Source organism: Morus notabilis, unplaced genomic scaffold (genome assembly GCF_000414095.1).
Source record: "Morus notabilis unplaced genomic scaffold, ASM41409v2 Scaffold789, whole genome shotgun sequence".
In the NCBI taxonomy this organism is placed as follows: Eukaryota; Viridiplantae; Streptophyta; class Magnoliopsida; order Rosales; family Moraceae; genus Morus; species Morus notabilis.
The window spans coordinates 568,183-583,087 of NW_010364361.1; the positions used below are offsets into that span (position 1 = coordinate 568,183).

Below are 14,905 nucleotides of genomic sequence, written 5' to 3' on the forward strand. Positions count from 1 at the left end.
TCGTAATATGGAGAAATAAAAACATAATATGACATTTATTTAACTGAATACATACAATTAGAGTATATTAATAAATAACAATATTATTTATATATATTGTTAGTTTATTAATCCATCTCAAAACTTAAGTTGTTAGGAGGTAAACAATAGTTTTTATACTTTAACACTCTTTCTCACGTGTGGACTAGACAATGAATAATCGTGTGAGAAAATTAATTAGAAAACTTAATACGTAAATATTTAAGCTCGAAATATATTAAAAACCCGACACATTATGAAAATTTAAATAAGAATAAAGAGTATAATTATAAAAATTTAAATTTAAAATCTCTTATTCTTAATTTAGTAATCCATTATAAAAATTTAAATTGTTAAAAAGTAGGTAAATAATAACTTTTATACTTTAAGATATCCAGTTAGAGTAGACTTTGTAGTTGTGGTATATCTTTCGATGCCTAAAACTAGGTTAAGACTTTGAACCTTGATGAGTCATAAAGACCACATGAAAGCAATCATTTCATTTCGGTAGCAAGGGAGATTGGTCCATCGCGCTTACTTTATGGGATGAAAGGATGTAGATTTTGAACGATCTTATATACGTGTAGTGTACAAAAATGAAGATATTTCATTTAATTTGGCATGCGAAAAAGTCGTCATATATTATTATTACAGCGTGACTGACAACGATCATTAATTTGTCTTTAGCCAAAACCAAGTCTCCACTCCAACCAATTACCAACGCAATATTTCTGCTGCCCTACCTCTCACAGTCACAGACACTCGCAAAAATAAACACGCAAACACCTCCCACATATTCACCCAACACACACACACATATAGATACAGTTGTATATATAAACTATAAAGAGCTCTCTTATAATGGAGAACTATATTTGGGAAGTGGGAACAATGATTCGGGTTAGATTGTACTAGTGTTACGTTTTAGATTGTACTAGTTTTAAAATTTATCAATTTACCACCGGGTGTGATAAGAGCGTAACGGTAAAAAATGATCTATCAGTTTTCTTTTTCTTATCATTCATAAATGATTTTTATTGTCGATTATGAGACTTCAAATATACCTCTCATTATTTGTCGAATATAACTTGGACAGGTGTGATTTTGAACTCTCGTAACACTAGTTGATAAAATTATTTTGTCAAATGAGGGTTGGTACTTCAGTGACGTGAAGGCGCTACTGATTTTTTCTTTTCTCAGCAAAAGAATGGACACTTGGCTGAATTTCACAGTTAATAGTGTGAGGCAAAGATATTGGTAAAAGCCCACTTCTCATTTCTGTGATTCAAATTGATCAATAGACATGGTTATACTACCATTTTCGTACTAGCCACTATGCAGTTTTTGCGAAAATGAGAAAGTTTAGAAAGGGGGCACCGAAGATAGAAAGAAAGAATATCATAGTGAGAAAAATTAGGGATACGTCACACTTTTGGACTTCAGATTAAAAAAAAAAAAAAAAAAAAAAAAAAAAATTTTTTTTTTTTTTTAAATTAAGTTAACTGTATGCTAATGTCACTATTTATGCATTTTGAGGCCCAGCATTTTAAGTCGCCTACTGAATACCAGTATGAACTACACTTCACTATTTAAATACGTTACTTAAATGAAGTTAATAGACCCCTTTTAAAACGAAAGGGAGTTAATAGAGCTAAATATCGCTATCATTGTGATTTATACTTCCACACAAGAATGTTATGCACGGATTTATTCTTGAAATGTTGTCCTTCAAAATATACACGCATATATTTTTTTCTTGAACTGGAGTTGGAAAATTTGAATTTAGATAATATATGCAATCACTGTAATATACACAATTTAATGAAAAACCTTTATAACTATCGCTCGTATTATTCTCATTTTCCTCACACAAAAAAGGATGCCTTATTACTAAAGATTTTTAAGAAGGAAACTGAGAAAAAGTGTTTTTAGCAGCAAGTTAGGTCATGATTTCTCCTTTACAACCTTTTGTTTTCTTTGATTGTTACTTTTGCTTACAATTCATGTTCAATTTGCGTTTGGAACGCGCTTAACGACGCCATATGTTGTTTTAATGGTTTATTATTTTCTAATAATTCCGTTTTAGGTTCTCAAGAGTCAAGACGGCATATGTGAATTTTCAGTTCCATTCGTTGTGTTCCATCACTATTTTGTCATATCAAGTAAGTTAAAGGATTTAGACACGTATTAAATACTAAAGCTACATACGTTATTAAGGTAACGTTTGGTTCATAATTTTAATTTTTGAAATTCAAATTTTTTATGAGAGAAAAATGTTGTAGCAGAACTAAAAATCATGATCTTAAACCAGACAGAATCCTTAAAACAAACCTCATATCTAAATGAGCTGTTAAAATATAGTATTTGGAGGACAACCAATAAGACAGCAAAAGGGGCAACAAATTTGAAGTTCGCGTGTTTCCTAATTTTTAAGTTCCAACACCACAAAAACCAGGTATAACCTTATACAAGAATCAAATAAGCCTGTGAATCAAATTATCGTTCCGAACATTCGTAGCAAAACTCCCCGTCTTCCAGGAAAACATGGTTAGATGAGAAGTTCCAATATTACTGAGTTGTGCTGTAATGGCCCAATAGTACATGGTCTTTTTAGGTCCAGAATTCATTGCCTCGTTTTTTTGGACTTGGGTTACATTTGTCTCATGGGTTCGGCCTGAAGTTTGACCCCATGAGCCACTTACACTGCTGCTCGGTAGGTCAAAGAGGCCCATTTTTGAAATGATTGGCGGTTCCATTTTTTCTAGTAGCTATGTTACTGAATCTTACAATGGATTTAAGGGAAAATTTTAATGACGTTTGTTTTGAGTTTAAATAATGTTACAACTTTCTTTTTAAAAAAAATTTTAATGGGTAAATAAAAAGAGCATATGAATAGCCAATTCAATGAAAATTTACCCCGACCTCACGTTAAATTAGACAGATATACAAGCAAAATGAAGTAAAATATCGGGATACCCCACCCCTTTTACCTCTCTAATTGTTACATTTGTAAAAGTTGAAAGTTCTCTCACCGAATAAATTTAAAGCTAACATTAAATTGGATAAGAAAAAAAATATATCTGAATGCAAACTTTAGTGTCACCGAATATCATATTTACTCTATTCCTGAATCTTCATGTCCGTAAAGAGTAAAGATTAAAGGCCAATGAGAATGTAGGCATGAACACACATTTTAATAAAGAAAAGACCGTTACATCTGCTAGACTAACTCTAAGAACAACGAATTGAGTATCAGATACAATCGCTAAAATATTGTATATTAATTGATTAGATAGATGCTTTTCGGCATCTTAAAACCACAGCTCCGATGATTTGGCACAATTCCGTATGAGTACAGCCCCTGATTCAAGTTTAGAATTTGAGTTTTACTACGGTAAAAAATTCTCAAAAATAGTCACATCTAACTTTTTGATACAGTAAAAAATTCTTACATAAAATCACATCTAAACTCGAATCAGCGAATTAAACGAGCTCTACATAACCAATAAGTTCCACAATTGTGTGATTGCATAACCAATTCTCTAATTTCTACTCACGTAGAGAAGTGCCATCTCATCTGGAGTTGTGCAGAGTTAGTGTTTTTGCAATGTTGAATATCATTTTTCAATTAATTAAGCAAATAATATGATTATTACTAAGCTTCAATGCGGAGTTTATGATTTCATCTTATAACGGAAAAAAAAAAAATGAGTGCATGTCAATTGTCAAGCCAAACAAGATCTCATCACTAACTTGTAATTTAGAAGGAGAAAATGGCGTCATTATGAACGTCCATTAATGGACTCATATTCCTTAAAATATTTGTACAAAATATACCGGTCTTTATTATTATTATTATGAGACTATTTTTTAGAAATAATAATTTGGATCCTAATTACTTTCTATTAATTAATCTTTGTTATCAAAGAATTTTTATAATATGTTCTTTCTAACTACCGATAGCTACTGATATTTTAATTATTGAGTTAAATACATAATAATTAATCTGTTATTATAATAATTATATGTGACGTGCTCTAAATTTTTAATATGACCACTCTCTGACCATTAAATCTTGTTTTAATAGCTAAAATAACAAAACTTATCGATAATTAAAGGGCTCGTTTAGTTCGCTGATTCGAGTTTTTAATTCGAGTTAAGATGTGATGTTATGTGAAAATTTTTTACTGTAATAAAAAAATTAGATATGACTGTTTTTATAAATTTTTTACTGTAATAAAACTCAAATTGACAAAATGAACGGGATCAAAAAGAGCGTAGAAGTTTCTTTCTTCCTTGTCCATAACCGTAATGTTAAAGACATGGCCGTAACGTCCACGTATTATATCGAGAACCTTTCTTTTCCCCGCCATCTGGAAACGACCATAAATAAAACCCGGATCGCATTACGTGGACCCCACGAAAGTTCCAAAGATATCGCCACGTGTTGAAAGCTGTATTCCTGTCTTTTGTCTTCCCCCACTTAAAAGAGCGCCATTTGCCTCTTCACTCATTCATTTAAAACTTTCATTTCATCCCAAAACAAAAAACCCTCACTCTTTCTCTCCTCTCTGCAAAACCCTAAAAACCTCTTCTTCTTCTTCTTCTTCTTAGTAATCCGATGCGGTAAACCTTATCCTTGCTTACCATGCATCCCCACTCCTACGCCGTCGATTCCCTCTCCAAATCCCAAGACCTCGCCGCCGCAATCCTCGCCGCCGCCACCCCCGCTCAGATCTCCTCCGCCTGCGCCTCCATCGACTCCTTCCTGCACTCCCACTTACCTGACCAGTGCCGCCACTTCTTCTCCCTCACCTTCCCAACCCTAATCTGCAAGCTCTTCGGCTTCGACGACGCCGTTTCATCATCCTCCTCCTCTCCGCCGTCACCACCGCTATCATCATCATCATCGTCGTCATCCAACGGCTGGATTGACACCGTAATCTCATCCAACGACCCCGATTTGGCCAACAAGGTCTTCGCTTTGCTCGCCCCTGATGGTGTCCTCTTGAGCTCAATCTCCGCCGTCGATCGCCTCTCGCTCGTCAAGTACGTGTTCCCCAACGAGCGGTTGCCGGAGTGGGCCCGGTTTGTCCTCTCCTCGGAGAAAGATTCCTGGGTAATATCCGATCTTTGCCCCATTTTCAAAGGTAGGGTTAAGGAAGATTCAATTAAGGGCTCTGTTTATCAAGTTCAGCTTAATGTGTTTGAGTATTACATGTTTTGGTTCGCTTATTACCCTGTTTGTAGAGGAAACAATGAGAATTCGGACAATAATTCGGTAGTTAAGAGGAATAGGAGGTTCAAATTGGAGAATTGGGTTTCTTCCATTTCAGCCTTTTCGAGTAGTAGTAGTAGACGTAGTTCGGAGCATAAGACAGAATGCAATTTCTACGTTAGGCTTCTATATGCGTATCTTCACGCATTTGTGCCCGTGAGTGATTTGAATTCGCACCAGCGTTACCGGAGTTCGCTTCTTCATTACTCGCCGAGCTACGACGCTTCAATTATTATGCAGGCCGAGTTCCTTGTCTATGCTTTTATTCACTTTTGGTTGGTTGACAATGACTCTTCACCCTTACCGGTTGATTTGTGCAAGTCCTTTGGTGTGACTTTTCCGTTCCGGTCGGTTTTGGGCGAGACTCTTCCGACTGCTGGGCTGGGGGAGGTGGTGAAGCTGTTTGTGAAGTATTTGAATTTAAGTTCTGTAGTGCAGGAAGATGGAAATGAGAATGTTGAATATAGTAATGGGAGTCCGAGGTGGAGGACGCCGGGTTTGTTTGATGCTTCAAAGTCGAGGAATGTTACAGTGCCATCGCCATATGTACGGTCTGTTGGGTCTTGGAATTTGACGATACAGAGGCCGCTGTATAGATTCACATTGAGAACATTCCTGTTTTGCCCTATGGGCACTTCAATAAAAAATGTGTCCGATGTATTTTCAGTTTGGATTTCTTATATAGAACCTTGGAGGATCAGCTTGGATGACTTTTTGGATCTTGATGCCACAGTTGATGGATCAACTAAGACCACAACGAAGGAGGATTTGTCTTCCCAAGATTGTGGGTATTCGCCTTATTGGCAGGGTTATGTGTTGTCCAACTACTTATACTATAGTTCCTTGGTTATGCATTTCATTGGGTTCGCACACAGGTTTCTTCATGCTGATGTGGAAATTATAGTCCAGATGGTCTTGAAGGTTTGCTTCTTAACCATAGTTTTTCCTTATGAAGGCAATTCTGTGCCATAGAATTCTAATTGAGACACACGTTGAACATTCGATTGCTAGGTAGTTTTGTATTGTTGCTTTAAGAGCTTGAGATGTTAAATACTTTAGGCTTGTGGTTGCTGCATCTCAGCTTGTCACTTGGTCAGCCTTAAGACCTAGTTCTTGGAATAGGCATGTTGAATTTGAGAATAACGTGATTGTAATTTCATACAGTATGGCCATGGTGAATGTCTAGCAAGAGTTTTGATATATTGTCAGTTTCATGCTAAAACAGTTGTTTTGTTCCTTAGAGCAAATCACTTCAGTTTTCATTATTGGTGTAATTTTGTTACCTTTAGCATCTTTTTGTTTGTTTATTTATTTATTTATTAAACTTCTCTCTCTTTGTTGTCCTTACAGGTTATAAGTATATTGACTCAATCCAAAGAGTTAGTTGACCTTATAAAGATGGTGGACTGTGTTTTCCATTCAAAACAAACTGGGACAGGAAAGCCACTGCTCAATAGCTTGTATAGATATTTACCTTCAATCCGTGAACAGTTGAAGGTATAGTTAACTCTCCCTTCTTTATTTTCAATGAATTAAGAATATCTTCAATGCAGTGACAAATATGTGTCCATCTCAAATTTTGGCATTTGGGTAGGGGAACCACTCTCCCCATCCAGTGCTATTTTTGGTACTAAATTTGACATATATTGGCACCAAGGTATAGCATATGCGGAATTTTAGAATTTAGAAATTAACTTATTATTGGTTGATGTGTCGACCTTTTTATTCAATAGTTACAACATTGCTATTTTCACATTGTTGAAAAGTTAAAACATTGACTATTTGAAGTTCTAAATCTTAATAACTACGACAAAAAAAAAAAAAAAATTACTACCTCATGGCTCATCATGCCTTCTATAACGAGGGCACAATTGATTTTGCAGTAGCCGATATCACCAACTAATTCTATGATTATCTATTGATTATGCTAGGACTGGGAGGATGGACTATCTGAGACAGATGCTGATGGATCTTTCTTGCATGAGAATTGGAACAAAGACTTGCATCTCTTTAGTTGTGGAGAAGATGGTGGCCAGCAACTACTTCAGGTTTTTAAGTTCACTATTCTTCTCTCCCCTTTTGCCCATTAAAATTTAAAACTATACATAAATTTGCTTTCATAGCAGTATCGTGTATATGTATACACTTGTGACCTTGACCTTTTGCTCATGATTCTGTTGTTACAGTTGTTCATACTGCGAGCAGAAGCTGAGTTGCAGGCCATTTCTGGTGACAATCTTGCTCAGAATCTTCAATGTATAGATTCATTGAAAGCACAGGTGAGCTGCTTATATGGTGGCCACACGGTGAAGCCAGTGTCATTTTCTCTGGAACCAAAACAGCAGCAACAGGCCCGCGATGACATATTCAAGCCCAGAAGAGTTGGCAGTCATACATTGGCGAATGTAAAATACAAGGGTGACTGGATGAAGCGCCCCATCTCCGATGATGAGGTCGCATGGCTTGCAAAACTCTTTGTCTGGTTGTCAGATTGGCTGAATGAGAATCTCAGAATCAATCAGCCGGATAATGGCCAGCTAGGCCCGACATGGTCTTATGTAGAGGTTTCAAGGGATGATGCAGACAATGTATGTGGATCCGCGGAGACAGTGAAGGCAGTCTTGTGTGCTCTTGGTTCTTGGATTCTTATGCTGGGTACAACAGTGGTGAGGCTAATGAAAAAACATGGTCTAAGGGTGAACCTTCGGATCTTAGCATCAAAGAAGGTCGTCATGGTTTTGCTTTTGTATGCTGTATTTAGTATTCTCAGGAAAGCTTTTGGACATTTTCGCAGGGTGTAGATAAGGGTGGAAAAGGAGTTTTGATGAAAAAAAAAAAAAACAAAGAACGTTTATACAGGATGGGGGAATACCTTTTTACCTTCAGGGAGTTTTGTTTGCCTCTTTGTAAGTAATTGTTAAATGTCAGCATGAAAGGTTGTACTAGTTATTTGTTTCTTAATATACCTTGTTGGTGATTTTTCTCCCCAGTGTTGGCCATTTTTTTAATATACGTCTGTTTCCTTCTTCAAATGCAACGAGTGATACAAGTCTTTCCGAATAATCTTTTTTTTTTTTTTTTTTTTTTTTTTTTTGGCTTTTTTTTTTTTTTTTTTTTTTTTTTTTTTTGGCGTTTGTTGTTCATTCTAGGTTGGCACAATATAGCCTGGTTTTCATGCACAACAATTACAAGTGTCAAACTAGTAAAAACTTGGAAAGATCTTTTGGATGATATGACAAATGTCTCGAGGATGGTCCAAGAAGCAAGAAAACTCGACAAAACTCTCGCGCCACTTCTATCCTACTTTTCTTTAGGGACTGGACTAGGATGCTTGAACGAAACATGCTTCGTCACCTTTAGTTGATGAAAAAAAAAAAAAAAAGAAGCAAGCAAGCAAGTATGCTTCACTTCGCAGTATACTCGGCCATTCTTTCCTTGTGTCCGTTAAAAAAAAAACAAACAAACAAAAACTTGAGATCCAAGCCAAATTATATAAGGGAATTTCATATATTGCACTTTGGTGAACAATCTGCCGTGTAAATCCTGTTTCTGCTCAAAGTCAAAACTACTCAGCCCTTGGGATTTACTTTAGATGCGGTTCCAGAAAACATGGAACCCAGAAATTTTCTTTTAATAAAAAAAAAAAGTCTGTAAATCAGAGCTTACGTCCTTTATGACTGTTCAACTTAAACTCGTATATTACTGAACATTCACGTCGGAAAGGGTGTACAAGTTACAGATGTTGACATGAACATACCCAAATTGAAAAAAAAAAAAAAAAAGTGGATATTTGGTTTATAGATTCAAAATCTTAATTCAAAATCATTCTGATGTTACGTTTATTTTTTTGAGAGAAAAACACTATAGAAAATCATGAATCATAATTCAGAATCAAGAACGAAAACAGAAAACAAATATCCCCAAAGTTTTATGCACCTGACCACCTTTGTTTAACGTCTAAGGTTGATAGGCGGGTACAGACTCCTCCGTCATCTTTTTCTATACAACTCCAAAAACTTGGGCAATTTCAAAATCCTGAAAATATGCGTTGGAACGAGAGAGATTAGTTATTTCTTAAGTTGGATTGCAACAGCATTAACAAAAACAGATCACACAACCAAAAATAATAAAAAAAAGAGCCCGAACACAGAACCTAAGAAGAAAGTGAAATAAGTTACAACATAGTGATTAGTGACATACAACCTATGAGGAAAGAGCAATACGTCCCACAAAGCACGAGTTTAGTTTGGCTATTAGTTTTCCTTTAGAACTACATCATGTTTTCACTAAATAATAGGTGTTCTAGTGGATGATGAGATATAAGTTAAAAAATTATACTCGAAAGCTTTCCTGTCAAATCAAATGCTACCATGAGTTCCAAACAACACAAAACCTCTTAGCCAGACATACTTTGATTTTGTAGGTATATTCAAGATGTGGGGTCTTATGAACTGGGCCGAAAATCTTTTTTTTTTTTTTTAAATACTTAACAAAAAGAAGTAAAACCAATTACTAATAAGCGAACAGAAATGATGAGTGTATTTAGAACTCGTTTTAAAATGATTTTATTTTTTATATGAAAATAGAAATGAAAACATTTTCAATCTCAGACAGAAATCATTTTTGAAAATACGTTTGGTAGTTTTATCAAGAGATTGTTTTCAATATAAAAAAACTCATTAATGTCTCTCTCTCTCGGCTCGAGAGAGGAGAAAACGAAAATAAAAAATAAAAAACGACTAAACCAAAAAATCGTTTTCATTTCCGTTTCTTGTCTTTAATTGTGCCAAACGCCGTTTTGAAATCGTTTTCATTTTTTATTTCTCAAAAAACGTGAAAAATAAAAACAAGAACAATTCCAAACACGGCATATATTTTTCAATTTCAACGAAAAAGAAAATTAAAATACAGTGGCGTAAAGTCATAAGCTATGGAGTAGAACCTAATTCGCATAATGAATAAAGTGAGCTATCAACTGCTATACCTCTAACATGACTTCTCACACCGGAGGCACCAATGTTCTTCCCATCAATTATTTATGTGTATTGAGTTAAGCACTCGGGCCGTTGAACACGAAACCAGGCTTAATGCAATAAATGCTTAGTTGAATTCCTCGAGTGCTGTGGGAGTAAACAGTCATAAGCCCTTCGGTGGTTCGGTACTTGAGATTAGTGAAAGCTCTGTGAAAACTTGGTCATACGTATCTTGATTATCTATTACGACTGTGGGATTTGAATCTGGTTTAGCCTGTTAAACCAGATGGAGTGCAGAATCATGTGGAACAGATCGTGCCTTACTGGTCTTGGGTTCCAAAGAAAATGCTTCTGCACCATCTTCACATTAATTTGCATAGTAAGATATCTTTTCATTGGAATAGCTAATAAGATCTCTTTCAATTTGGGAATGTCCTTCTCAGCCACAAGCACGGAAAATGCACTCCAATCTAGCACCTCACTAAGAGGAAGAACAAAGTTGTCGGCAATAATCACCGGGACACATTCATAATATATGGCCTCAATGATCCTGGGGCTGTTGACTTCATATCCCATTGGGGAGATACAATATTTACTTGATTTCATGTGTTGTATGTAAGACATCTTTCGGGCTACTCGAGCAGGTAAAGGACCATAGATTCTCATGTCTTCATCTTTGTCACGCCAATGCTTGACTAGTGTTGGACGTACTCTGCCATGCATGTTACCAGCAAAAAAAGCGAGTATAGGGCGCTGTGACACTCTCTTACCACCAACATTTCTAAGTGGCCTCCTAGGAGTCCTTATAGTAGTTTCTGGCAGGGAAACATCCTTTCCAAGAACAAAGATTCCTTCCGAAAGATCAGCATTGCATAGAGCTTTTATGGTATTTTTGCTCAGTTCCTTGTGCTCATTGACTGTGTAAGGGCCCTGCAAATCTATAAGTTAATACAGAAGAAAAAGAATCTACAAATCTATTTTGAAGGATTCATTATATTCTTGACATCATAATTAACAGATGCTTATGTGCAGTAAGTGCACTGAACACAAATAATATGGATCAGGATCATTCACGATCGTGCAACGACTTATAAATCTGGTAGGTATCCATAGAGCAACTAGAGCCGAATGTTTTAACAACAATGTCTAAGGAGCAAATTGATGCTAGCTCAAGTAGTTGGGTGCGTGTGTCCACTAGGGTTCAAATCCTAGTAGTCTCATTTTTTGTTAGTAAAGTAGGAGTCGTAAGCCCCCACACAGTATGAGAGAGAGAGAGAGAGAGAGAGGGAGAGAGAGAGAGAGAGAGGGAGAGAGAGGTCTAACGTATCACATTTGCAACTAGACATGAAATTAATACTACATATTCAGTAAGGATTCTTCCTACATGAAGCCCACTACTGGCTTCTTCCGGCCAGATGCTCATGGTGTTTCAAGAACACATATTGAGTCCCCTGATATATTTTGCACATGAGCATCTTCAAAAGCAGATAATTTCAATGAAAGAAAGATAGTGATGGACTTTTACAATGAAACTCTCTTCTGCGCACACCTTACCTCACAAATCTTGATTGACAATTCAAATTTATTTACCACTAAAATCATTAGCATTAAAGCAACATAAGTAGTAGCATAAACGCTATCAGGAATTCGATAAACATTGCATCATTTGCCGGCATCCTCCAACATCACACAAATTTTCTATATTACAGGTTTGAAAGAGTAAACACATTATAATTGCTCTGCATTTTAAAGCAACTATACAGTGCAACAGAAATTTATTTGTTAAGTGAAGGACAAAAAACTCAACAGAATGCCAATTAATCAAAAAAACAATGCAACTGTGTTCCGAGTGCATTAAGTTTTTTAACTAAGAAAATTTAACGAGCATAATAGACAACAACTACTGATAATAGAAAATCAAACATACCCAGTCATGACAAGCGACAAGGAAGTGATCCGATCCATGTGTGCGATTCCAGAAAGGATATTTTGCCGCAATCTTATTCACATAGTTCCTTAGGAATATTGAGAGCGGTTTCAAATTGTGTGATTCAGGCTTATAAAGAGCCAGTTCCAGTTGGCGTGCACTGTATGGCATGTAAAATAAGTGAGCCTTTTCAGGGTCCCTTGTGACAAACTGCTTGTTTCCCTCCATTAACCTCATAAACCATCCTTCAGAAGCATAGATTCCGCGGAGATGTGGTTGGTGAAATATGGGTCTCGCTCCATCAGGATAAATATAAACTTTAAGTATCATTTCCATCAATTCATAGCTCCTAAATGGAGGAAAGATATGGCTTTCAGTTGCAGAGAATACTTCCAATGGAAAACGGTGAAAATATCCTGTATGCATATCAGTTGTCTTTGTCGTAATTGATGTTGTATATGACATGGCATATATATGTGTTTGTTATGAGAGAGAGAGTACAGAACACCCAATTTCATAATTTTTGCATTCAAAGTACATTCTCTCTGTCTCTCTGTCTCTCTGTCTCTCTCTCTCTCTCTCTCTCTCTCTCTGTACTATCTCTCCAGCTACAGATGGATCAACCATAGGAACGTAACTCCATAGAAACCCCCTCCCTGTAATGTCTAAAGGATGGGTGTGACTACAAAATTCCACAACTATCTTTCTTATTGCACAAGGTTCCCTTGTGGTGAACTACAATTTCATAGATCTAGCTATGTTTTTAGAAATAACTGATGAATGGCAAGCTCAGAACCAAAAGAACACGAGAATAAAGACATGTCTAAAAGAATCCCATCTTAATTTTCATATATTTTCTAAATGAGGGGGTGGGAGAAACTAAATTAATAAGAAAATCCAGAACATGAATTATTCTGTGCATGACAGCCGAGGAAACTTGCCTCAGACCACAATCCCGCATCTGACTCTTCCTAAGACTTTATACACCTAAATTTTAACATCTTACTTTCTACCTTTAAGGATATATATTCTAACTTCTAAAGTGAGGTCACAAATGGAGTGGAATTTAAGACACACAAAAGAAAAAAAGAAAAAAAAAAAGAAAAGAGGGTTAAGTAACTCACCTTTTAAACATTGAAACATTCAGAAATAAGGGGGCATATAATTCTGGATCATCAGTAACCAATGGCGCACGCTCGATTTCTTTCCTTGCATACTCGAGTGCCTCATTAGGTTTCAAGGACCAAATGAATTTCTGAGATATGTATTAGAAACCAATCACACTATTGAAATAGCCTCCTTTATTCATTTAAAAATAATAATAATTCTTAATTTGTACCTGCAAGCGATAAGGTACACTTCTTCGACTAGGAGGAGGAGGAGGAGATATGGTTGACTTGGCATCTACTTTAGTATCTTTCCTTCTCCTTCTAGATACAGATTTTCTCCTCTCGATAACTGTGAGTCTCTCAGCTGGCTCAACTGGCACTAACAGGCTTAACTCAGCGGGGGAACTCAGAAAAACGTTGGTGACCATTGACTCAGTGACTCTCTCACTCAAACCCACTTCACCATTCAAAGGTTCATCCCATGAAATTATAGGCTGAGAGATGAACCACATGCTCAATGGATAAGGCAGTGTGAACATTTGCAGCATGACACCGGCTACAGTCATTATGGCCCCGGCAAAGAAAAGTTTTGCCCAATCAATTCTGTACCCAGCGCAATGCCGGAAGAGTTGTTTCATTGTGATAGAAGCAAGGCGTCGTTGAAATACCATTTTTCATGCCATTGTGGTAGAAGATCCTAAGATGATTAGTGAAGAAAAAGTGTTTAAAAGGCTATATCATCACGAGCATATTTTGATATGGGCTTCTACTCTATGGTCCCTAATTTAAAAACCATTTGGTTGCATAAGTCAACCTGAATTCAAAAATTAAAGAATTGAGAAATGAAAAATCGAATTCCAGCTTCAATGAAGGAGAAAAATAATGAGACAAGAGACTTCAAGATGGTAAAATAAAAATTAGGTCAAGCTTGTTCAATTGTCAAAGACATATTTATTCTCATTATTATACATTTCAATATGCAGGCGTAAATACCAATTCGTGCGCTTCTAGATGCAACTTTGATGTTGCATTAATTTAAGCTTACACTTCAATGGGCCATCCGTACAGATATAACACCAATTTATGACATATAATGTAACCAAATTACTTGTAAATGCAAATAATTCTAAATATCTTCCGAGGAAACACTTTAAAATGCAACTTAGCTTAACCTTTTTTTTTTTTTTTTGCTAATAAAGAAAAAAGAGAGTTTTTTTTCCCCCCTTAAATCTTACTTTAAAAATCTGATTAGCTATTTAACTATCATTCTTCAAAACTCAGAGACTCGATCTGCGACAACCAAGCTCTCAAAGTCAACAACTCAGAAATCAGTCTAGTTAAAATACTTGATCCAAGAGATATTTATGTCCATCTAACCAAATATGAAATAGATCTACAAGCGAAGTCAATGTCATTTAATTAAGTACGACAGTATTAACTTCTGAAAGTAAATTATCCATCTCTTTTGCCGATTATTGAAATTACATGGATTCTGTACCATTTCTGACCGCGAAGCTCCTATATATATATATATATATATATATATATGTGTGTGTCCTTTCATGCCCTCAAATATATATATTAAAAGATTTAAGATTTA

General features: G+C 35.9%; 2 protein-coding genes across 3 annotated transcripts in view; one reads left to right on the plus strand and one right to left on the minus strand.

Annotated features, from left to right (window-relative positions):
* Positions 1–4,567: 4,567 nt before the first annotated feature.
* On the plus strand, positions 4,568–8,257 carry LOC21406825. The gene is made up of 4 exons (XM_010106573.2): positions 4,568–6,217; positions 6,647–6,793; positions 7,228–7,344; positions 7,483–8,257. Exons 1-4 carry the CDS (start codon positions 4,667–4,669, stop codon positions 8,095–8,097), a joined length of 2,430 nt encoding a protein of 809 aa, XP_010104875.1. The 5' UTR covers positions 4,568–4,666; the 3' UTR covers positions 8,098–8,257.
* Positions 8,258–9,219: 962 nt separating this feature from the next.
* The window catches only part of LOC21406826 (probable glycosyltransferase At5g03795), a 6,758-nt gene continuing 1,072 nt past the window's right edge, over positions 9,220–14,905 (minus strand). Inside the window, exons 2-6 of one of the 2 annotated variants that reach the window (XR_002902936.1) lie at positions 13,536–14,002; positions 13,321–13,451; positions 12,197–12,545; positions 10,281–11,199; positions 9,220–9,331 (exon numbers count right to left, since the gene is read on the minus strand). Coding sequence is in view for 1 of the 2 variants with exons in the window: in XM_010106574.2 (XP_010104876.2) it covers positions 10,513–11,199; positions 12,197–12,545; positions 13,321–13,451; positions 13,536–13,976 (1,608 nt within the window). In the remaining variant the exon portion in view is untranslated. Of the gene's footprint in view, positions 9,332–10,215; positions 11,200–12,196; positions 12,546–13,320; positions 13,452–13,535; positions 14,003–14,905 lie in introns of those variants that run through there. The other variant, XM_010106574.2, reaches the window with a different exon arrangement.

Coding starts and splice junctions, on each gene's coding strand:
- LOC21406825 (XM_010106573.2), top strand. CDS start 4,667: ATGCATCCCCACTCCTACGCCGTCGATTCCCTCTCCAAATCCCAAGAC. Junction 6,794..7,227: donor CAATCCGTGAACAGTTGAAG/GTATAGTTAACT, acceptor TGATTATGCTAG/GACTGGGAGGATGGACTATC. Junction 7,345..7,482: donor GTGGCCAGCAACTACTTCAG/GTTTTTAAGTTC, acceptor CTGTTGTTACAG/TTGTTCATACTGCGAGCAGA.